Genomic DNA, 24,552 nt, shown 5'->3' on the forward strand with positions numbered 1-24,552 from the left:
CACAGAGGCCTCTGCCACTCCACCACCCTGCACAGACACACACTTAGAACTCCTCACTTGTGCACAGGCTCCCAGGTCCTCACCTCCTTAATCCATTAGTGGGGGAGACACTGCATGGTCTCTGCGCAACTGAGAAAGCAAACTCAGAAGGAGCAGTCCTGCTGAGGGTGTATGAGCACCCGGGCCAGCCCTTCCTTGGAGGGTCAGTGGGCCGGGTGGGATGAGGGACCCCGGCCAGGGGTCATCACCAAGCTCCGGCCTGAAACCCCGGACAGCAGCTTACGAACTAGTCTGCTGAGGCCCTGATCCTTCCCAGAGAGACTTCCTGAAGGGCGTGCCGAGGGGCGCTGCTGTGCTGCTGGGGAGGGTGGGTCCTCAGCCACCTCCTTAGCGAACTTCCCTCTCTGCCTCCGTGGAAGTGGTCCCACTTTGTCTGGCCTCTGCAGTGTCTTCCCTGTGCCTTTCCTGGAGCTGCAAAGGCATCCACCCTGTGACACAGTTGATGAATCAGAAAACTCACTGCAAAGTCAGCTGTCCAGTTCTTCCCTCCGTCTTCCCCCTCTGCCCAGGGGTCTCTGGATGGATGACCTGGGCATCAGGTCCTGCAGGACGCAGACCCTGGAAACTACCCCCAGGACCTCTTAATGCCAGGCTTTGAAAACCATCTTTTAAGCCTCCAAATTTCTTCTTGAGAGGAAATTTTGCCCACAGTCAGGTGAATGAGCAAAAAAGTGCTCGGGATTCATTTTCTTAATTTTCTAAGATTTTTTTGTTTTGTTTTAGAAAGACTCATGGGTGTGATGTTGAGATGGAGGCAGAATACCCCCGTCCTGTGCCAGCCCCGATCCCCCAGGGCTCCTTGGGGCCCCCCATACTCTGGTGATGGGAGTGCCCAACTCACCCTCACTTCAGTCACAGCGAAGGGAGGGCTTTGGGACCCTGGCAGGGGCGGGGGGGAGGTGCATGCCTGTAGTTTTGCAGGTGAAGTAACCCACACAGGACCAGGAAGTCAGGCTCACTCCTGGGAACCAGCCCAAGTGTGAGGGTACGCACTGCGCACCTACGTGAGGGATGCTGTGGAGGAGCTGTGGATGTCCCTTCCTGGAATGTTCAGAGCTTAATACAGGCAGAGAGTGGCAGCACACAGAATCTCAGAAAGGCCTGGACAGTGCTATGCTAAGTGACCCATTCTCCAAGTGTGGTCAGCCCCAGCCTGCGGGAGAACCTGTTAGCCCGGTTACCCGCCCCCCACCCTGCCCCTCCCTGTGAGTTCACAAGCCCACCAGGAGACTGATGCAGCTGGAGTCAGGATCACTGTATGAAGCACCAGGAAATGGATGGATGCTTCAGGTTTCGTTTCTGTGGCAGGCTAATGGTTTCGTTTTCTATGACAAGCCATTAGTTTCATTTCCCTTACTTCTCGGAAAGCAAGCCACAAGGGCAGGAGGGATCCTATAAAAGGAAAGGGAGGAATGGGCAGAGATGACTTGCCGGCCTCCTACAAGTGCACAGGTAAGAGCTGGGTCAGTGCGGGGAGGGCTGCTTAATGTGTCTTCCTGCAGCAGATCTGCTTCCTGATAAACGTGGCTTGTGCCAGAAGGCTGGAGGCAGAAAGATGCTGTTTCTGAAGCTGCCTGCGTTGTGCGCTGGTGCTGGCCCCTAGCCATCCCTGCATGCACGCTCTAGAAAGGGAGCGGCGGGACTGGGAACACAGGGGGTGCCCATTTCCCTGAGTCTGGCCAAAGACCTTGAGACCACTCAGAAGTGGCTTCTGGAACTTCCATGGAAGTTGCACATTCTGAGGAGGGGAGAGAGTTTCATGCTCTGTGAAGCTGTGATTTATAATAAGAAATATACTAACTATAGTCACCTTGCTGTACATTGCATCTCCACAGCTAATAATGTGTAGCATTTTAGAAAGTTGCTAAGAGAGTAGAAGGCTTCCCAGGTGGCAGTAGTGGTAAAGAACCCGCCTGCCAATGCAGGAGACTCAGGAGATGCAGGTTCGACCCTCAGGTTGGGAAGATCCCCTGGAGAAGGGCATGGCAACTCACTCCACTATTCTTGCCCGGAGAATCCCATGGACAGAGGATCCTGGGAGGCTACAGTCCACGGGGCTGCAAAATAGTCAGACACGACTTAGAGACTAAACAATAACAACAAAAAGAGTAGATCTTAAAAGTCCTCATCGCAAGATAAAAAAGTAAGTATGAGGATAGATATTAACTCATCCAGGTGACTATATCATAATATTCACAATTGTAGGGGGAAAGGAGAGATGATTTGGTCTGTGTCAGTTCCAGCCTAACAGGTGTTCCTAAAACCCTCAGAAGGGAGGAGTGCGTCGGCTTCTGTTATGCTAATCAGGTGGTGTCAGGTCCCCGTGTTATGTTAATGAGGTGGGAGCCGGTTACCTAGGTGAGCGGTCACGTGACAGAGGACTGGCCCTTCCAGCCACTCCCTTCCTCCCGGAAGAGAAGCAGGGCAGGAGGTTGAGTTCAATCTCCGATAGTCAGTGATGAAATCCATGAGGTCTATGCAATGAAGCCGCCTGAAAACCCGAGTGTTTGGAGGGCTTCTGGAGCGCACTGGAGATGCGGGAGAGCTGCGCTCGCAGACGGAGCGGAAGCTCCACCCTCGCCCCGCGCCTGCCCTCTGCATCTCTTCCATCGGGCTTTTTCCGAGCTGGGCTTCCCTGGCGGCTCAGCTAGGAAAGAATCCACCTGCAATGAGGGAGACCTGGGTTCGATCCCTGGGTGGAGAAGATCCCCTGACGAAAGAAAAGGCCACCCACTCCAGTTTTCTGGCCTGGAGAATTCCATGGACTGTATACTCCATGGGGTCCCAAAGACTCGGACGTGATTGAGCGGCTTTCACTTTCACTTCTCCTGAGTTGTGTCTGTGTGCGTGCGATTTCACTCAGTCATGTCCGAATCTTTGTGATCCCACGGACTGTAGCTCAGCAGGCTCCTCTGTCCATGGAGATTCTCTGGGCAAGAATACTAGAGTGGGTTGCCATGCCCTCCTCCAGGGGATCTTCCCCACCTAGGGTTCGCACCCGTGTCTCTTTTGTCTCCTGCATTGCAGGCAGGTTCTGTAAAGAACTAGCGCCACCTGGGAAATCCTTTTATAATCAACCTGTGATCTAGTCTAAAAGGTTTCTGCTCTAGCAGATTATTCAAACCCAAGAAGGGCGGTGGGATGATGTCGGGGGTGTCTTTGCTAGCAGTTTGCATCTGAAATGGGCAGTGTTGACTGGGGAAAAAAATGCACATGAGAGTTGTGAGGTAAGTTCTATTTGGGGCAAAATGAGGATGGTAGCCTGGGAGACAGCATTTTGGATAGCTCTGAGAAGCTGCAGCAAACAGCTAGTGGGGAAGTCAGTAATATATGATTTTAGTGAAGGGCGTACATGCAATCAAGCACGCATTTCAGCAGAAGCTCACTGCTAGTCATGAGGAGCAGATGTCACTATTACTGATTTTAGTGCTTTTCTAGATGTGAGGAGATGCAAAACTGTGCTCATAAAATCTTCTCTGGAAAATATCTATCTGAATACCTGTTCTGCCAGTTTTTCCCAGAGCACAGAGGGCCTTGTTCCTGATCTCCATCCTGAACTACTTTCAGGGGAGCAACTGCAGAGGCTCAGGATTTAATCCTTGTAGAGTTAGATGTGTGTGTGTGTGTGTGTGTGTGTGTGTGTGTGTGTCTGTGTGTGTGCTCAGTCACTCAGTTGTGTCCAACTGTGACCCCATGGATTATAGCCCAACAGGCGCCTCTGTTCATGGGATTTCCCAGGCAAGAATACTGGAGTGGGTTGCCATTTCCTTCTCCAGGGATCTTCCTGACCCAGGGATCAAACCCAAGTCTCCTGCATCTCCTGCATTGGCAGGCATATTCTTTGCCACTGTGCCACCCAGGAAGCCTAGAGACAGATGACAAGTGCCCATTTGCAATTGGCAGCAGGATGGGGTGGGGGCAAGTGAGTAGGGTGAGCCCCATCTGATAATAGTCCGCTGTTATCTCCCAGTAGATAGTGTCTGAATTGAGTCAACTGTTTGATGATATAGAATGACACACACTTTGGAACTCGTATCAGAATTGAAGCCCCAAAGCCTCAGAGCTTCGGGATCCCTCTTGCTTGAGGCAGTGGTGGCCAAGAGGGCTCCTGACACTGTTTCTCGAGGGGCAAGGACACCTGCTTTCTAGCATTTGCTGATTCCCATTGTAGCATGAACTGGTGGATTATCACACCTTCAGAATTTTGCTTAGCGACAGATATGATGCCAAGTCCACCCAGCAAAGAAAGGCACTTGGGGGGAACAGATTAGGTATAAACCATGATGCTTTTGAACTGTGGGGCTGGAGAAGACTCTTGAGAGTCCCTTGAACAGCAAGGCGATTAAATCAGTCAATCCTCAAGGAAATCAACCCTGAATATTCATTGGAGGGACTGATATTGAAGCTGAAGTTCCAAAAATTTGGCCACCGATGCGAAGAGCCGACTCATTAGAAAAAACCCTGATGCTGGGAAAGGTTGAGGGCAGGAGGAGAAAGGGATGACAGGATGAGATGATTGGATGGCATCACCGACTCAATGGACATGAATTTGAGCAAGCTCCAGGAGACTGTGAGAGAGAGAGCCTGGCATGCTGCAGTCCATGGAGTTGCAGAGAGTCAGAAATGACTGACTGACTGAACAGCAACGGTGTGTGAGTGTCCTAGGGTTGTCATGGCACAGTATCCCAGACTAGAGGGCTTACAAAATGAAAATTTAGTCTCTCCCAGCCCTGGAGGCTGGAAGTCTGAGATGGAGGCATTAGCAGGGCTGGTTCCTCCTGAGATTCTGCATAGAGTCCATCCCTGTCTCTTCCAGCTTCTGCTCATTGCCATCACTCCTTGGCACTACTGGGGGAAAATATCTGAGGATGCTGCCAGCAGGATGAAAAAGAAAAAGCAGAGGCCTTTTCATGGGATCATACTTTCTCTAGACACTTGCTGAAGGGTCAGGTATTTTGTAAGACGAGGAATTTCATGGGGGAGACTGGCCCCATGGGAAACAATCAGATGTGGAACAGAGAAAAGGCTAAACCTCAGGGACTCAGAAATGAAGACCAGAAAGATGCAAAACAGCTGTAAAAACCCAGATTTAGTTTTAGTCCCCAACTAGTGGGAGGGGCTGGCTGAGAGTCTTTTCCTCTAAAGCTAGCCACAGGGCATTTGAGGGCTGCGTGCCAGCAATTCCTGGCCCGGAAGTGCCCACTTCATCCCCCCGCAGCCCCACACATCGGGAATTGGCTGACTATAGATTGGGGTTACCTGTAAGATTGGCCTTCCACCCAACACTCAGCTGAGCAGTCTTACTGCCCTTCATCCACAGGAGGGAACAGAGGTACTGTCTTAGGATTTCAGCACAGAGATAAGGTGCTCCCTCCACTGGACAGCCTTTGCAGGGCTCCCCCAGGAGCGGGGCCGAGCCTGGGGGGGTCTCCCTTTCCTTAGGGTCTCCAGGTCAGTGGGGCTGACTGCTCAGAAAAGTGCAGGTAGAAGACTTCTCCATCTCCTTCCAGCCCAAACCCAAATGTCAGGTCTAGCCCCAGCCATGTCAGGAAAGGCCAGGGCACAGCCTGGAAAGAGCAAGGCAGAGAGGATCAGAGGGGCCAGCCCCCAATCCCAAAGAAAGGAGTCGCCCCTGGGCTGGGCTTTCTGAGCCCCCAGGAGACAAGTGTGCTTCTCCCAGTTCCCTGAGCTCATTCTGACCTCAGGACCTTTGCACTTGGACTTGCTCTGCCAGGAAGGTTCCTCCCCAGGTCCTCAAATAATAGCTCCTCTCTTCATTCATTTCCTGTTTCTGGTAAACATGGACATGCCCTCAAACAGCCCCTGCCTCCACCTCTGACACTGACCCCAGGATTTGTCACCCACACCCTTTCATCCAGACACTCCATCGTCACCTGGGGTTGCATTACTGCAGCTTTCTTCATTGGTCAGCTTTCTTGTTTTTTTTTGTGGGGGGGTCCCCCTGACAGAATGTGTGTACCGGAGACAGGGACTTCATCTGGCTTGCTCACCACTGAATCCTCATGGCAGGAACCACCTCGCATATAGTAGGTCCTCGTATTAGTTTGCTCAGGCTGCTGTAACGAAGTGCCGCAGGGTGGATGGCTTAGACAACAGAAATTTATTTTCTCCCAGTCTGGAGGCCAGAAGTCCAAGACTAAGGTGTCAGCAGGGTTACTTTCTCCCGAGGCCGCCTGGGCATGGAGACGGTGGTCTTCTCCCTGTGTCTTCATCCGCTCTTGCCTCTGTGTGTACTTGTCCTAATCTGTTTTTTCTAAGACACCAGTGAGATTGGATTAGTGACCTCGTTTACCTCAATCACCTCTTTAAAGGGCATCTCTCCAGTATAGACATACACCGAGGTCCTAGGGGTTAGGACTCTGACCTATGAACTTGGGGACACAATTCACCCTGCATCAGTCCTCAAAACACATCTGTTGAATGAATGAATAAGTGAATGAACCACCCACACTTTTAAAGCTAGGCCAATGGCGATGAATGTGCAGATCCAGTTTGAGGGAAGGTAAACAAACCTGGCCTAGCATTCAGAGGTGGCATCAGATAGGAAAAGGTAGGTTAGGACCAAATTCTTTAAGAACTTTGTTCTGAAAGAAAAAGACCCCAGAAGTTTTTAGAAAGGGTAGTGACAGGATGAGCCAGAGGTTAGATGGGAAAGGGCCACAGTGTGTGCAAGGGTGGAACCACTGTTTTGAGGTGGGGATGGATGGAGGGCTGGAAACGGGGTACACATGGATGCCCCAAGGGGCAGCTATGGGGTAGGCACCACCTCGAGACTCCAATCCTCCCCACTGGTTAGTGCCCTGGAGCTGGCCTGACAGATGCCCCCAACTCAGACACACAGGACATCTATTCTCTCCCGGTTCTCAGGCCAGAAGTTCCAGGGCGAGGTGTTGGTAGAGCTAGTTCTTCCCAGAGGCTCTGAGGGAAACCCTTTTCAGGCTCCTCTCCCAGCTTCTGGGGCCCCTGATCCCCTCGGGGTCCCTGACATGGGGCAGCGACCCTCCAGTCTCTGCCTCCGTTGCCCTACAACCAAGGGGCTCTGAGTCTCAAACCCTCTCCGCCTGTCTCTTCTTGCATTTTGGGCCCACCGTCATCCCCAGATCTGCCTCAATGCCACTGCAAGTAGGCTTTTCCAAATAAGGTCACAGTCACATATCCAGGTGGACTCGCATGGGAGGGGAGCGAAGCCATTCAACTCACTGTCTTCACTCTGGTCCCAGTAGGGGGGTGGCTGGGGGCTGGTCATAGTGGGAAAGTGTTCATGACCCAGAGTCCCTGGCCGGCCTCTGGGCCCTGACTCAGGCCAGTATCTAGACCTCTGTGCTTTACCTTCTTGACCTGAAAAAGTGCATATTAGGCACTGACATGCAGGGTTGCTGTGAAAATAGCATCATAGGGCTGTGAAATGAGCATCTCAGAGCAGTGCTGGGTGAGGCCAGCTGTCTCTAGGCGGAAGACCACCTGATTATACGTCCCACGGAGAAGTAAGAGACCCCAGAACCCTTTTCTCCCAGAATCTCCAGCAGCCTGACCCAGCCTGGGTGAGAAACAGTGATGGCGGGGCAGAGATTGGCTACCAAGGGACCCTAGAGGGGCTCCCTGTCATCTCTCCACGCCTTACTGCTTCTCTTCGTCCTGAGCTGTAGGTGACGACGCAGAGCCCAGCAGAAGTGACAGCAGAACCTTCAGACTCTCCCGTGGAAGCGTGGAGTCCACTTGTCCCCAGGCTCTGGGGGCCCACCAACGCCCCTTTTGTGTTCTGCGCCCGTTTGCTGCCATCAGCCCCTCCTGCAGACAGGCCTGAGCTGGGCTGTTGGTCTCCCCTGCGTCGGTGAGCAGCAGGTGGGTTGTAAGGGATTAGGTGAGGCAGAGATGGAAGAAATACAGCCCCCAGGAAGGTCTGCTGGGGGACCTCTAGGCCACATTCCCGTCTTGCGTCTTTGCAGAGCTTGCTGAGAAGACCAGAGGCGCTGAGCCCCGGAGACCACACACCCCAGCTCTCCGAGCAGACAGTCATGTCGCTGTCCTTCAGGCCTTTAAAGTACAAGAGGCACACTCCGACTTCCACTCAGCACCACCCAAAGCAAGACATTTACTTCCATGAGCAGCCACCAGGGCCACCACTGGGGCAGACAATGAGTCCCCCACAATGGCAGGTGGAAGAGAGCAACCCGGGCTTCCTTCCCAACAACTTCAGTCAGCTGAATTTGGACCCTCAGCAGCCAGAAGCAAACGGAGGCCAACAGAGGTCAAAGGTAAGCTGAGAGGAGGGTGGGTCAGGAAGGGTGCATGCATGGGGAGGGCTGGGGGGATGTGGAGAGAAATGTGTGTGTTAGTCACTCAGTCGTGTCAGACTCTTTGCGACCCCATGGACCGCAGCCCGCAAGGCTCCTCTGCCCATGGGATTCTCCAGGCAAGAGTACTGGGGTGGGTTGCTGTTTCCTCCCCCAGGGGATGGATCTTTAGGACCCAGGGATGGAACCTGGGTCTCCTGCATTGCAGGCAGATTCTTTACCATCTGAAAGAAGGTGGAGGGGTTGGGGGAAAGTGAGGAATAAAACTTGCCAGTCTGGTCCAGTCCCCATAGTACAGCTGGTGCCCTCCCCCTCCCCCAACCTCCTGGGCACTTCCAACAAGCCCCAGGGGCAGACACAGTCTCTGGGGCACCAGTGACCTTCCTGGACATGGATCCGGGGCCTCCGTTCTCTGTGCTGGGGCCTCCTGCCTGGGAGCTTTCCCTCCCACTGTGACTGCCACAGTCATCACTGCCAGCCACCCCCCACCCCAGCCCTGCAGGCCCGGGGTGGGCTTCTCCCCTCCCTCCAACTGGGAGCGCCTGCCCTCGCAGGGCCATCTCCCAACTCACACGGGCACCTCCACCTCCAGCCCACAGCAGTGGAAGCCAAGCCTCTGCAGGAACAAGTGCAGGGGCCTTGCCTCTGGCACACCTGGGTCCACCTCTCGCCCCTCCTGTCTCCAACCTAGCATGAGCAGATTCATCAATTCAGTCGCAAATTCCAGAAAGCGATGGGAGTCCATCAAAGGCCAAGGCTGTGAGTCTGTCTGTCTCCTCCAGGGGCCGGAAAACAACCTGTACAGAAAGTATGAGGAGAAGGTGCGGCCCTGCATTGACCTCATTGACTCCCTGCGGGCCCTGGGTGTGGAGCAGGACCTGGCCCTGCCCGCCATCGCCGTTATCGGGGACCAGAGCTCGGGCAAGAGCTCCGTGCTGGAGGCTCTGTCGGGGGTTGCCCTCCCCAGGGGCAGCGGTAAGTACTGCTGGGGCAGCCTCCTGCAAGCCACAGAGCATCCCAAGACCAGTAGGCTCGGGAGAGGTCACGGGAAGCCCCCCTGGACTGGTGATGTGGGCAGGGGGTGGTGGGGGGGTGGGCCTGGATGCTCCTGCTGCCCCTAGGTTCTGAGTCCTCTTTCATGTGGCAACAGTCATTGCTGGACTTTGTATCAGTTGGTTTCTTTCTAGTCCTCTGCTGCTGCTAAGTCACTTCAGTCGTGTCCGACTCTGTGCGACCCCATAGACAGCAGCCCACCAGGCTCCCCCATCCCTGGGATTCTCCAGGCAAGAACACTGGAGTGGGTTGCCATTTCCTTCTCCAATGCATGAAAGTGAAAAGTGAAAGTGAAGTCGCTCAGTCGTGTCTGACACTTAGCAGCCTTCCAGGCTCCTCCATCCATGGGATTTTCCAGGCAAGAGTACTGGAGTGGGGTGCCATTGCCTTCTCCCTCCAGTCCTCTAAGACTCTAGAAACATTTCTATGTTAATTTGTTAGTTTCCGGTAACATGTAAAGTCTTTTTGAAGAATTTTCTCAAATTTGAGAAGCTACTAGCCAGGATCATGGTGTGATAAGACACAATGTTTCATTTTAAAAAAGAAATTTTTTTTTTTGGTCACTGTCTCAAGGCATGTGGGCTTTCAGTTTCTCAACAAGGGGTCAAACCTGCACTCCCTGCATTGGGAGTGCAGAGTCTTAACCACTGGACCACCAAGGAAGTTCCTGTTTCCTTTCAAAAAAACAAACAAACAAACAAAAAAATTTAAGCATGTGTAGAATTAAGCATGGCAACCCACTCCAGTATTCTTGCCTGGAGAATCCCATGGACAGAGGAAACTGGCAGGCTACAGTCCGTGGGGTCTGAGAGTCGGACAGAACTAACTACTACTATGATCGTCTGGGCTTCCCTGGTGGCTCAGTCGGTAAAGAATCTGCCTGCAGTGCAGGAGACCTGGGTTCAATCCCTGAGTTGGGAAGATCGCCTGGAGGACGGCATGGCAACCCACCCCAGTATTCTTGCCTAGAGAATCCCATAGACAGAGGAGCCTGGCCGGCTACAGTCCATGGGGTCACAAAGAGTCAAACATGACTGAAGTGACTTAGCACACACGCATTCAAACACAGAATTAAAAAGCTGTCATACATTCTGACAATGAAAATAATTATAAAGGGGAAAAAAGGATGGACCTGGCACCCTAAAGTGGGTAGTTTCCCCTGTCCTGATTCCCTCTCTCATACCCATCTTCTTCCAGCACTGCCCATCCGTCAAAAACAACTGGAACCCGGGGAGCCAGGGCTGCCTCCTGGGCACAGAGGAGGGTATGGGGGCTTCATGGACCCTGCACAGCCCTCAACAACCACCCAGACCAGGCGCCCCGGCCTGTGTGTCCTCCCAAGCATGGGCAGCCAGTCCTTTACTCCAGGGTCTCCTGTGAGATCCCCATCAGCCCAACTCTGGTGTGTGATGGAGTCAGAGTGGGGACCAGCAGCTCCTCCTCTCCACCCTGGGTTCAGCATTTCCAGGAGAAAAGCAACAGAGCAAAGCATCTGGAGGCCGGTGTGGCCCTGGCAGTCTTGAGGGGCAGGCAGGAGCCCCTTACAGTAGTGCTTTGGGCTCCCTCCATGCCCGAGTGTGAGGGGATGGGAGGGCTGGATGGGGTCAGGTAGATCTCACTGCTTCCCTCCCACTCCTACCCCAGTCCTGGCCCTTGGCTGCCACCTGGACTGTGCCTGAGGCCTTCCTAGGGCCGGGGGTAATTAGTGGGGCTGGACTGAGTCCTCCCTAGAGAGGGATACAGAGTTCAGACAAGGCCTCTGCGGACACTGGGGAGGATAAGAGCAAAGGGTGGGGCTTCCCTGGTGGTCCAGTGGTTAGAACTCCATGCTCCCAGTTCAAGAGATGGGGGTTCGACCCCTGGTCAAGGAACCAAGATTCTACATGCCTTGTGGTGCAGTCAAAAAAGAAAAGAAAAGGGCACCTGTGAATGCTTCTTTTTAAGGGAAACTTAGAGGCTGTTTGGGAAACTCTCTCTCAGGAATCATCACCCGGTGTCCGCTGGTGCTGAAACTGACAAAGCGGGAGTGTGAATGGACCGGGAAAATCACCTACCGCAACATTACTCAGCAGCTGCAAAACCCTTCAGAGGTGGAGTGGGAGATTCGTAGAGGTAGGGCCCTGCGGGCATCTGCAAGTCGGCTCCTTATCCCCCTGGGATCATCAGCGGTCACCCTGGCCTCTCCAGCTCCACAGTGAGCACCGTCTCTTCTTTCCAGGCTTTCCCATGTGCCGGCCCTCTGCCTCTCACATATCCCTTCTCCTTGCTACATAACCCTACCCTTTCATGACTGTCAGTTTACCTGCCTCTCCTCTGGGAAGTGTCCCGGGCAGCACTCCTGCTCCAGCTACCCTGGTTAATGCTGAGGACGTGTGTCCCAAGGTGCTGCTCTAACCTGAAATGTCTGGTTGCCTGTGGCCGCATCCCTGTCCCCGAGCCGTGAGGTTTTCCCCAAGGCAAGCCCTGCGCATCCATCACTCCTAGAAGCACATCCAGCTCTTGAGATCAGCCTGAGGGAACCACCAAATGAGAAGGCTCAGTTGCTCCTGGAATGTCTTCCCAGGTGGCGCTAGCAGTAAAGAACCCGCCTGCCAATGCAAGAGACATAAGAGACACAGGTTTGATCCCTGGGTGGGGGAAGATCCCCTGGAAGAGGGCCTGGCAACCCCCTCTAGTATTCTTGCCTGGAGAATCCCATGAACAGAGGAGCCTGGTGGGCTACAGTCCATAGGGTCACAAAGAGTCGGACATGACTGAAGTAACACGCACACACGCTCCTGGAATCCACTTCCATACCCACTCAGAGGGGACCCTGGAGGTCATCCCCTCGAAGCCCTGCCTCCAAGGTCCCTGAGCCTGCCTACCCCTCCCCAAGGCATCTTCCCCTTCCTGCTCTCAAGCTAGGCTCAGCTAGACAGGCAAAAATTCCCTCTGATCATAACAAGAAACTCTGTGGCCATAGCTTCCATTCTAGGGAGATGGGCTTATGCCTCACTGAGCAGCAAACTGCATCCGAGGCTGGGGTTTTCACATGACTCCTTAGGCTCAGCTCCCTGAGAACCCCGTGTCTCCAGCTAGCTCACCAGAGGGATCGCTCCCCAAATTGCAAAGTGCTGCCTCAATTCTAGATCCACCCCCAAAACAGGAACTTCCTGAGATCTTCACCTGGCAAGTTTCCTAGCTTCAAATGATAAAAGCTCTGCACTGCCATGCCTGCTACACCCGTCCTGTCCACATGTGCCCAGCACAACTTTCAGCATGGCTGAGATCTGCCCAGTCTCTCTAGCTGTGAGCTCTGTGGGCAGGTCTGGGAGGGTACGTTCTGTGAATGTGGGTGAATGTTCTGTGTAAGGATGAGTAATGAGCATCTTTAGAACAGCATCTCTAAAGCATCTGGGAACTCTGGTCCACTGCAGGTAGGAGTGTGAGTTGGTGCAACTACTTTGGAAAATTGACAAAATATCCACTAAAGCTGTGTGCACACCCCATGACACCTCAAAACTCTAATCCTGAGTATCAGTTCAGTTCAGTCGCTCAAGTCATTTCCGACTCTTTGCGACCCCATGAACTGCAGCATGCCAGGCCTCCTTGTCCATCACCAACTCCCAGAGTTTACCCAAACTTATGTCCATTGAGTTGGTGATGCCATCCAACCATCTCATCCTCTGTCGTCCCCTTCTCCTCCTGCCCTCAACCTTTCCCAGCATCCCAGCATCAGGGTCTTTTCAAATGAGTCAGCTCTTCGCATCAGGTGGCCAAAGGATTTCAGTTTCAGCTTCAACATCAGTCCTTCCAATGAACACCCAGGACTGATCTCCTTTAGGATGGACTGGTTGGATCTCCTTGCAGTCTCCAAGGGACTCTTGAGAATCTTCTCCAACACCACAGTTCAAAAGCATCGATTCTTCAGCACTCAGCTTTCTTTATCCCAAGTATACCCCAGCAAAAATGTGCACCCAAAGTCAGCTTCTAGAATCTCTATAGCAGCACTATTGTGATTCCCAGATGGCGCTGGTGGTAAAAGAATCTGCTTGCCAATGCAGGAGACATAATAGATTCAGTTCCTGGGTCGGGAAGATCCTCTGGAGGAGGGCACAGCAACGCACTCCAGCACTCTTGCCTGGAAAAGCCCATGGACAGAGGAGCCTGGCAGACTCCAGTCCATAGAATCGCAAAGAGTCAGACATGACTGAGTGACTTAGCAAGCAAGCAACTATGATTACCCATCCCCCACCCCCCAGCCCCAACCCCCCACACCCCACAGACTGGATCAAGACACAGAATGGCAATGAAAAGGAACAGCCCTCAGCCACAAGCACCAGTATAAGGTAATCACACAAATGAAATGTTGAGCTGAGGAAGCGGGACCGAGAGAGGGCTTCCCCAAGTGGCTCAGCGGTGAAGAATCCACCTGTGATGCAGGAGCCGCAGGAGACTCGGGTTTGATCCCTGGGTCGGAAAGATCCTCTGGAGGAGGGCATGGCAACCCACTCCAGTAGTCTTGCCTGGAGAATCTCATAGATAGAGGAGCCTTGCAAGGTACAGTCTATGGGGAACCAAAGAGTCAGACATGACTGAGTGACTTAGCACACATGCATACATGCATGATACCAAGAGAAGACATAGTTTACGATCCCTTTTATAATTAGGTGGGACCACAGGAAAATGCTCTTCTTGTAGGTCAAAAGTGATTATCTATCAGCAAATTCACTTAGCTCAACCAAGTACAAAGTACAAAAATGGGCAAAAGAGTAGATGCTGGTAAAGCTTAAGATAAGCGCTACTTTACCTGAGGGCTAGTGATCCACAGGGAGAGAGGGGCTTTAGCAGGGTAGGGGACGCTGACCATGTTCTGTTTCTTGATATGCGTTTCTGTGACACCAATGGGTCTCGCCTGTGAAACTCACCAAGTCACAGGTTTAAGACAAAGGGTACTTTCCTGTATGTATGTTTCACTTCAATACAGAGTTACAAAATCATAGCTTAAGTAGTGACTTGGAGTGATAGCTAAAACAGGAAATGTTTACAAAGTAGCCTGGTTGCCATCATTCTCCCACCTCCTAATCTCTAAAGAATTAGGCAATTCATCATGGCTGTGCTTAAATTGCCTCCCTGTTTCTCACCTTAAGACTGTCCCCAGATATAGGCGAGACACATAAATAGGTGAGAGACATAAATCTGCCCACAGATTCCACTGCTTTTGCTTGGTTGGGTTCTTCATCTGGACTCAGGGTTTCTCCTCTCTTGGTCTCCACAGCCCAGAACATCATAGCTGGGAATGGAGTTGGCATCAGCCATGAGCTCATTAATCTGGAGGTCACCTCCCCTGACGTCCCAGATCTGACCCTCATTGACCTTCCTGGCATCACCAGGGTGGCTGTGGAAAACCAGCCACAAGACATCGGACTGCAGGTGAGCCTCTCTGCAACTTGGGAGTGGGCCCCACGCTCAGCAGGGGGCACTTCTGAGGTCTCTGCCGGCAGCCCCCAGGGCTCTGGTGCACCTTCCCAGCCTGCTCTCAGTAGTTGAGGAAGAGACTGAAGAGGACAGTCTAGGTCTGGGGCCTCATACTAGGGGTCTGACAAGGGCCCGGCAGTCATGGAAACAGGCAAAGCTGACTCTGTAGGCCTGGAGGTGTATACGCACACCCTGCCCAATGCTGTCCTGTGGAAATATGGATCCAGTGTTACCACTATCCTAATATTTAAAAGAAACCAGACATTGGATTTTTACATGGGATCTGCCAATTTTAGCCACAAGTTTTTTAAATAATACTACGTAAGTCAATCAGGACACAGATTGTGGTCTCTGGCTGGGGACAAGAAGGCTGGTACAGTGGAGGCATGAGAACCGCAGAGCAGTTCTGACTGATACAAACCAACAGCTGCTGAGCCTGGGGCTTCTTTACCAAAGACCTTCCCACTTAAGGTTGCCTGAGAACACAGGCATCACAGGGATGCCAGAATCACACCTGATCTCTGGCTGGGTCCACCCTGAGACCAGCCTTGTCAAGCCTTGCTGAGCCAGCTCACATGGAGGCCAAGGAGGCAAGGACAGTCTCAGAAGCAGGGTTGCTGTCCAGGGTGTAAAGAGACAGGGTGGAGGAGAGGGAGAAGATGAGATCCTCTTCCCCTGGGACTGAGGTCACAGATGCCCTCTTGCCTTTTCCGAAGGAGGGGAGGGCACTGCCAGTGTTGGGAACCCAATTACAGCCCAACTAAGACCATGGCAGTCCCTCTTGGAAGGGTCTCTGCTGGCCCCACTGTCTTGGGCACTTGATTACTCTTTCTTCCTCAACATCCAGATCACCATTCTCTGTCTCTGGGAGCCTTGTAATTAGGTCATTCCCCTTCCTGAGTTAAGGGACCAATTCCACACTTCTCACCCTGCTTCACTCAGCAAATGGGTGGAATTTCCCAGGGCATGACAAAAATGCTTGCCTGGGGTCAGAGCATGCCTCTTCCTCCTGCTGTCAGCTCAGAAGCATCCCAGGGAAGATCTGTCGAGGAAGGAGGGGTCTCATCTGACCACGGGAATCAGGGAGCCTTTGGGAAAGAAGAAATACCAGTGATGAGCTCTGGAGGATAAGCAGGACATCAACAGAGAGCTCAGTGAGGGCAGGTGGTCAGACATTCTAGAGGAAGGGTATAGGCTAAGCCAAAGCTCAGAAGTGTGAAAACTGGGTGGTGCTCTGGGATGACCAGCTGTGCTCTTGGGTGACCAGAGATGTGCTCTTCCTTTGTGACTCCCTGGCATCAGATCAAGGCACTCATCAAAAAGTACATCCAGAGGCAGGAGACCATCAACTTGGTGGTAGTTCCCTGCAATGTGGACATCGCCACCACAGAGGCACTGAGCATGGCCCAGGAGGTGGACCCTGATGGAGACAGGACCATAGGTAAGGAGGCACCAAGATTCTTAGAGGACAGGAAGCCGTGGGAGACCTCTCAGATATTTGGAAGGTCCTGGATGTAATAGCTCTGTTAGAGGTGCCCACATCCTGCATCAGATACAAACTCTGTTCCCAGGGAAACTCCGTGGGCTCAGGGTGCAGTTGAACACAGCAGACGGGTCACCCTCACTCATGGTCAGGGCTGGATGTATGGCCAATATTTGGAGGTTCTTTGCCCTCCTTCCTATTGTCCCTTATTTGCATTCTCGACCCATTCTGGATCGGGGAGGAGAAATGCCTTATTTTCTCTCCCACAATGGTCCAGAAAGGAGGAAATGACTGGCCCATCAACTCTGCAAGTCCACAGGAAAAATTCTTGTGAGTCTTTGGTTCTTGGAAAAGATCTTGCCAGGGCATGTATGAACATATTCCGGGAATACACTTCCAGGTTTACACTGCAGCACAGGTGTCTACAGAGTTTAGAACTCTTCCTTGGGGATATGGGTGCTCTTAAATTCCTTTTTAAAAAATGTCCCCCACAGAAGGCATTATAGGGGATTTGGTTTAAGAGCACAGATTGCCTGTGTTTCAATCCTTGCTCTACAACTTACTGGCTACATATCCTTGGGCAAATGAGAGCTGCTATTTTTTAAAATTCTAATAATATTATTTAATATCACTTCTCCCCAGTCACTTCACTTAGCCATTGAGTTTACCTTCCTGAAAACGTGCCAGTCATTTTCTTTGACTAAATGGATACCCAGTATATTACTGCCTTTTCCACTTTTTTTCCAACAAATGCCCAGGTTTCCAGTAAGGATAAAAATAACAGTAGGGGAATACAAGTTTAATGTGTTATTATATGCCAGACTAGACTTGGACCCTGTTACCTGCTGACTTCTACAGGCGTCTAGAATACATTGAACCAGAGAGAAAACTCAGGTTTGGGGTCATCCACCATTATGCAATCATAAGTCATTAGGGATGTCTCATTAATGACACAGAAGACAGTTTCATCTGTTAAGTAGATAGATCTATTTGGATATCAATCTCTTTATAGAAATTGAGTAATACTTCTTACTAGTAATTTTCTGTTCTTCTCATGGGGCTTCCCAGGTGGCTCAGTGGTTAAAAAAAAAAAAAAATCTGCCTGCCAATGCAGAAGACACAAGAGACATGAGTTTGATCCCTGGGTAGGGAAGATTCCCTGAAGAAGGAAATGGCTGCCCACTCCAGCATTCATAAGCCACAAACTCTGATAATCTGTAAGCTTTTACTAAATATTAAGTATTATTGTTGTAAATTCAGTTAAGTACTATACACAAAGAGTATACACAATAAGGCCTTAGTATATTCCAAACAGCCTTATAACAGTGTGCAAATTTTCCATGCATTCAAGATTAAGTATAGAAATAGAGAAAAGTATGCTAAATTTTAAAAAGAAATGGAATATACACTCAAGTACACAGCAGCCAAAAGGTGGAAGCAAGCCAAGCATCCACCAAGATCACAGTCGCTTGGAATTCAAAGCCTTCAGTCCAGTGTGAGCGAGAGGAGTAAGGGCAGGAGAGTGGGAGAGGAAGGCAGGGAGGATCTCAAAGGAGGTACCAGAGGGGCAGAGTGAGTCTGTGACAGGAGACCCTAGAGAGTCACAGACCCTCCTTACAGTAGGGAATGATGTGCTTTTGGAGACATGGCGATGGAGTGAGTTGATTCTGATGATGCGTGCTGCCTTAGTGTTGGGGACTCAGCAGCAGGCACCCAAGAGACATTGGTTAAATAAATTACACAAGGCAATTAATGAGTTGAGTGACTGGATGAGCAAATAAAAATACAAGTGATAGGAATGAAATGGAATGAAAGAATGAGCTGAGAGGCACTGGGCAGAAAAGACTCTTGGTCATATCAATCTTGATAAAGAAGAAGAAAGTTGGAGGCATCATAATTCCTGATGTTAAGTATATTACAAAGAGACTGTGATTAAAGCAGTATGGTGCTAGCAAAAAGACAGACATGTATATCTGTGTGACAGAATAGCAAGCCCAGAAATAAATTCATGTCTGTATAGTTAGCTGATTTGGGGCAAAAGTGGTAAGAATATACAATGGGAAAATGATAATCTGCTGGTCTTGGCCAAAAAAGACCCCATAGCCTAGCAGTGTTCAATATATTTGAAGAGAAAATTGACCTTTCCACTGCCCTCCTCTAATCATCTCACAGGGATCCTGACCAAACCAGACCTGGTGGACAAGGGCACCGAGAAAGGTGTCCTGAAGGTCATGCAGAACCTCACCTATCATCTCAAGAAGGGCTATATGATTGTGAAGTGCCGGGGCCAGCAGGATATCACCAACAAGCTGAGCTTGGCAGAGGCAACCAGGAAAGAAACGATGTTCTTTGAGACGCATCCGTATTTCAGGTAAGATTCTTTATGACAGCCTTGGACTCGATGGAAACCAGCCCTGCCTACCAGAATTGGCCAAGATGATTACCATATTTAAAAATTATACAATTAACATCAGTTCAGTTCAGTCACTCAGTCATGTCCAACTCTTTGTGATCCCATGGACTGCAGCATGCCAGGCCTCCCTATCCATCAATAACTCCTGGTATTTACTCAAACTCATGTCCATTGAGTTACTGATGCCATCCAACCATCTCATCCTCTGTCGACCCTTTCTCCTCCTGCCTTCAATCTTTCCCAGCATCAGGGTCTTTTCAAATGAGTCAGCTCTTCACATCAGGTGGCCAAAGTACTGGAGTTTCAGCTTCAGCATCAGTCCTTCCAATAGACATCCAGGACTGATTTCCTTTAGGATGGACTGGTTGGATCTCCTTGCAGTCCAAGGGACTCTCAAGAGTCTTCTCCAACACCACAGTTCAAAAGCATCAATTCTTCAGCACTCAGCTTTCTTTATGGGCCAACTCTCACATCCATACATGACCTACTGGAAAAACGATAGCTTTGACTAGATGGATCTTTGTCGGCAAAGTATTGTCTCTGCTTTTTATTATGTTGTCTAGGTTAGTCATAACTTTTCTTCCAAGGAGCAAGAATCTTTTAATTTCATGGCTGTAGTCACCATCTGCAGTGATTTTGGAGCCCCAAAAAATAAAGTCTGTCACTATTTCCACTGTTTCCCCGTCTATTTGCCATGGAGTGATGAGACTGGATGCCATGATTTTAGTTTTCTGAATGTTGAGCATTAAGCCAACTTTTTCACTCTCTTCTTTCACTTTCATCAAGAGGCTCTTTAGTTCTTCGCTTCCTGCCATAAGAATGGTGTCATCTGCATATTTAAGGTTATTGATATTTCTCCTGGCAAACCTGATTCCAGCCTGTGCTTCATCCAGCCCAGCATTTCTCATGATATACTCTGCATATAAGTTAAATAAGCATGGTGACAATATATAGCCTTTTCCTAATTGGAACCATGTCCAGTTCTAACTGTTGCTTCCTGACCTGCATACAGGTTTCTCAAGAGACAGATCAGGTGGTCTGGTATTCTCATCTCTTTCAGAATTTTCCAGTTTGTTGTGATCCACACAGTCAAAGGTTTTGGCATAGTCAGTAAAGCAGAAATCGATGTTTTTCTGGAACTCTCTTGCTTTTTCAATGATCCAACGGATATTGGCAATTTGATCTCTAGTTCCTCTGCCTTTTCTAAAACCAGTTTGAATATCTGTAAGCTCACAGTTCACATACTGTTGAAGCCTGGCTTGGTGAATTTTGAGCATTACTTTACAAGCGTGTGAGATGAGTGCAATTGTGTGGTAGTTTGAGCATACTTTGGGATTGGAATGAAAACTGACCTTTTCCAGTCCTGTGGCCACTGCTGAGTTTTCCAAATTTGCTGGCATATTGAGTGCAGCACTTTCACAGCATCATCTTTCAGGATTTGAAATAGCTCAACTGGAATTCCATCACCTCCACTAGCTTTGTTTGTAGTCATGCTTCCTAAGGCCCACTTGACTTTACATTCTAGGATGTCTGGCTCTAGGTTAGTGATCACCCATCATGATTATCTGGGTCATGAAAATCTTTTTTGTATAGTTCTTCTGTGTATTCTTGCCACCTCTTCATAATATCTTCTGCTTCTGTTAAGTCCATACCATTTCTGTCCTTCACTGAGCCCATCTTTGCATGAAATGTTCTCTTGGTATCTCTAATTTTCTTGAAGAGATCTCTAGTCTTTCCCATTCTATTGCTTTCCTCTATTTCTTTGCACAGATCACCGAGGAAGGCTTTCTTATCTTTCCTTGCTATTCTTTGGAACTCTGCATTCAAATGGGTATAACTTTGCTTTTGTCCTTTGTTTTTTGCCTCTCTTCTTTTCACAGCTATTTGTAAGGCCTCCTCAAACAGCCATTTTGCTTTTTTGCATTTCTTTTTCTTGGGGATGGTCTTGATCCCTGTTTGCTATCATGAACCTCAGTCCATAGTTCTTCAGGCACTCTATCAGATCTAGTCCCTCGAGTCTATTTCTCACTTCCACTGTATAATCGTAAGGGATTTGATTTAGGTCATATCTGAATGGTCTAGTGGTTTTCCCTACTTTCTTCAATTTCAGTCTGAATTTGGCAATAAGGAGTTCATGATCTGAGCCACATTCAGCTCCCAGTCTTGTTTTTGCTGACTGTATAGAGCTTCTCCACCATTGGTTGCAAAGAATATAATCAGTCTGATTTTAGTGTTGACCATCTGGTGATGTCCATGTGTAGAGTCTTCTCTTGTGTTGTTGAAAGAAGGTGTTTGCTCTTGTGTGTGTTCTCTTGGCAAAACTCTATTAGCCTTTGCCCTGCTTCGTTCTGTACTCCAAGACCAAATTTGCCTGTTACTCCAGATTTTTCTTGACTTCCTACTTTTGCATTCCAGTCCCTTATAATGAAAAGGACATCTCTTTTGGGTGTTAGTTCTAGAAGGTCTTGTAGATCTTCATAGAACCATTCAATTTCAGCTACTTCAGCATTACTGGTTGGATTACTGTGATATTGAATCATTTGCCTTGGAAACGAACAGAGATCATTCTGTCGTTTTTGAGATCGCATCCGAGTACTGCATTTCGGACTCTTTTGTTTACTACTATGGCTACTCCATTTCTTCTAAGGGATTCTTTCCCACAGTAGTAGATATAATGGTCATCTGACTTAAATTCACCCATTCCAGTCCATTTTAGTTTGCTGATTCCTAAAATGTCGACACTCACAATTAGCATAACCAACTGTTTTCATTAGTTTGGTATTAAATGCATTGGCTTACTTAAATCATTTTTTCTTGAATTCCGATGATGACACTGAATAAAAATTGAAGTAGGGTATTTCACAGGGCAAGGGTCCCCAGCCCCCAGGCCATGGACCATTGCAGGTTTGTGGCCTCTTAGGGACTGGACCACATAGCAGGAGGTGACTGATGGGTGAGTGAAACTTCATCTGTATTTACAACTGCTCCCCATTGCTTATGTTACCACCTAAACTCCATCTCCTGTCAGATTAACAGCAGCATTAGGTTTTCATAGAAGCACAAACTCTACTGTCAACTGCTGATGTGAAGGATCTCGGTTTCAAGATCCTTATGAGAATCATCCCAAAACCATTCCCCTCTGTGGAAAAATTGTCTTTCAGGAAACCAGTCCTTTGTGCCAAAAAGGTTGGGGACCACTGTCATAGGGCATAGCACACTTTGGTTTCCCAAAATGTTTTCCCTTGCTCTCTCTTTTGAGTCCCACAAACTCTTGAAAGACGTTGGGATTTTTTCCACTGAACTGGATACTTTTTTCCTTTCCTTTTATTTAGGAACTTGCTGTTCCTGAACCATGGGGGAGAGGGTAATAAGATATAGTGGTCACTCCCACTTTAAGGAGTGACTGTGGGAAACTGGTGAATTTTTGCAGACCTGGTTTACTACTTACTCTGTGCCTTTGGGAGATGGTTCAACCTCTCTGAGCTTCTGCTTTTTCATCTGCTCAGAGAGTCCTGCTACTGCTTCATGGGATTAGGTTTAGGATTAAATAACATGGCACATGCAAATGTTCTGGCCAGCACACCATAAATATCACCTTGGTTCCTTCTTTCTCTCTGCTCTGGCCCTGAATGAAAGAAATAGAAGGTTTTCAGAAGTATTGAGGGTTACAGCAGAGAAGACTGCTGCCAAGCAAAGAGAAGATTCTGTAACAATCACACACGTGGTTTTCAACCCTGAGCAAGCAACAGAATTTGTGAGTTATTGTTGTTCAGTCACTCAGTTGTGTCTGACTCTATGTAACACTATGGACTATAGCATGCCAGTCTTCCCTGTCCTTCACTATCTCCCAGAGTTTGCTCAAACTCATGTCCATTGAGTCAGTGATGCCATCCAACCATCTCATCCTCTGTCATCCCCTTCTCCTTCTGCCCTCAATCTTTCCCACAATCAGGGTCTTTTCCAGTGAGTCAGCTGTTCATATCAGGTGGCCAAAGTAATGGAGCTTCAGCTTCAACATCAGTCCTTCCAATGAGTATTCAAGTTTGATTTCCTTTAGGATTGACTAGTTTGATCTCCTTGCTGTCCAAGGGACTCTCAAGAGTCTTATCCAGCATCACCATTTGAAAGCACCAATTCTTCAGTGCTCAGTCTTCCTTATGGTCCAACTCTCACATCCTTACATGACAACTGGAAAAACCACAGCTTTGACTCTATAGATTTTGTTGGCAAAGTGATGTCTCTGCTTTTTAATATGCTGTCTAGATTTGAAATAGTTTTTCTTTCAAGGACCAATTTGTGGGAGAGTTTGTTAAAATTCAGCTAGCTGTGCCATCCCAGAGTTTCTGAGTTCTAAGGTAGGCCCCCAGACTTTCTAACAAGTTCCCAGACTTTCCTGGTGGCTCCGCAGGTACAGGATCCACCTGCAATGCTGAAGACTTGAGAGACTTGAGTTTGATCCCTGGGTCAGGGAGGTCCCCTGGAGGAGAAAAAATGGCAACCTACTCCAGTATTCTTGCCTAGAAATCCCATGGACAGAGGAGCTTGGCAGGCTACAATCCAAAGTGTCTCCAAGAGTCACATGGCAGTGACCAAGCATAAGCACAACTTCCCAGTTGACGTCAACGTTGCTGGTCCAGGGACTACACTTTGAAAACCCTGTTCAAGGTCTTTGGGAAAGTTAAGGCTTGGATGAAAAAGTGTGCTGAAGGTCTTTGTCACTGAACATCTGCGTTTCAATCCTTGTGTGCCCAAGTGCTGGGACTCAGCTCTTTTACAGCAAAGATGCTCGCAGCAGCACTGGAAAAAATGATCCTACTGGGTCCTTTGTGAATTTATGTTAAAGGTAAACACTTTGCAGCCAGACCACCTGGTCTGTGACTCTGGGCAAGCTGCTTAACATTCCTGTGCCTTTGCCTTTCGCTCTCTAAAATTGGTTGTTCAATGATTAAATATTTGTAAAGCCCTTAGAATGGAATAGGCACTTAGTACAGACCATGTAAACATTTTTTAAATTTAATTTTACTATGGAAAGAACATTTAACATGAGGCTCACCCTCCTAACAAATATTTAAGTGCACAATGTGGTATTGTTAACTACAGGCACGATATTGTTCGGCAGCTCTCTAGAATGTGTTTATCTTTCGTAGCAGAAACTTTTTGCCCTTTGATTAGCACTCTTCATTTCCTCCTCCCCACAACACCTGGAAACCACCATTCCTCTCTCTGATTGCCTGAGTCTGACTGTTTTAGATACAGCACATAAATGGAACCATGTAGTATTTGTCTTTCTGTGACTGGTTTATTTCACTTAGCATGACATCTTCAAGGTTAATTCATGTTGTCACATACTGCAAAATTTCCTTCTTGTGAAATGCTGAATTATATCCTATTGCGTGTATCTACAATTTTCAATCCATTTATCTTTCCATGAACATTGAGATTGTTTCTACATCTTGGCTCTTGTGAACAGTGCTACAGTGAACAGAGGAGCCCTAATAAATCTGTGAGATCTTGATTTCAATTCTTTTGAATAAATGCCCAGAAGTGGGATTGCTAGATCATATGGTAGTTCCATTTTTAAGTTTTTACAGTACTTTATTACCGCTTTCCATAGCGGCTGCATCATTTTGAGTTCCCATCAATAGTATACTAGTGTTTCAACTTCTCCACATCCTTGCCAACACTTGTCTTGTTTGTTTTTTTTTTAATATTATCCTAACTGATATGATGTCATATTTAGTTGTGGTTTTGATTTGCATTTCCCAGATAAT

At 49.0% G+C, this 24,552-nt stretch overlaps 1 protein-coding gene across 5 annotated transcripts in view; it reads left to right on the forward strand.

The window, feature by feature from the left end:
- The first annotated feature begins 1,361 nt into the window (after window positions 1–1,361).
- Window positions 1,362–24,552, forward strand: part of MX2 (MX dynamin like GTPase 2) — a 37,491-nt gene continuing 14,300 nt past the window's right edge. The window contains exons 1-8 of one of the 5 annotated variants that reach the window (XM_006076945.3): window positions 1,381–1,512; window positions 7,728–7,912; window positions 8,028–8,336; window positions 9,158–9,350; window positions 11,409–11,540; window positions 14,686–14,840; window positions 16,188–16,326; window positions 18,541–18,739. In XM_006076945.3, coding sequence (XP_006077007.3) covers window positions 8,097–8,336; window positions 9,158–9,350; window positions 11,409–11,540; window positions 14,686–14,840; window positions 16,188–16,326; window positions 18,541–18,739 — 1,058 coding nt within the window. In that variant the 5' untranslated portion in view covers window positions 1,381–1,512; window positions 7,728–7,912; window positions 8,028–8,096. 5 annotated transcript variants of the gene reach the window in all.

This window comes from Bubalus bubalis, chromosome 1, assembly GCF_019923935.1.
Source record: "Bubalus bubalis isolate 160015118507 breed Murrah chromosome 1, NDDB_SH_1, whole genome shotgun sequence".
In the NCBI taxonomy this organism is placed as follows: Eukaryota; Metazoa; Chordata; class Mammalia; order Artiodactyla; family Bovidae; genus Bubalus; species Bubalus bubalis.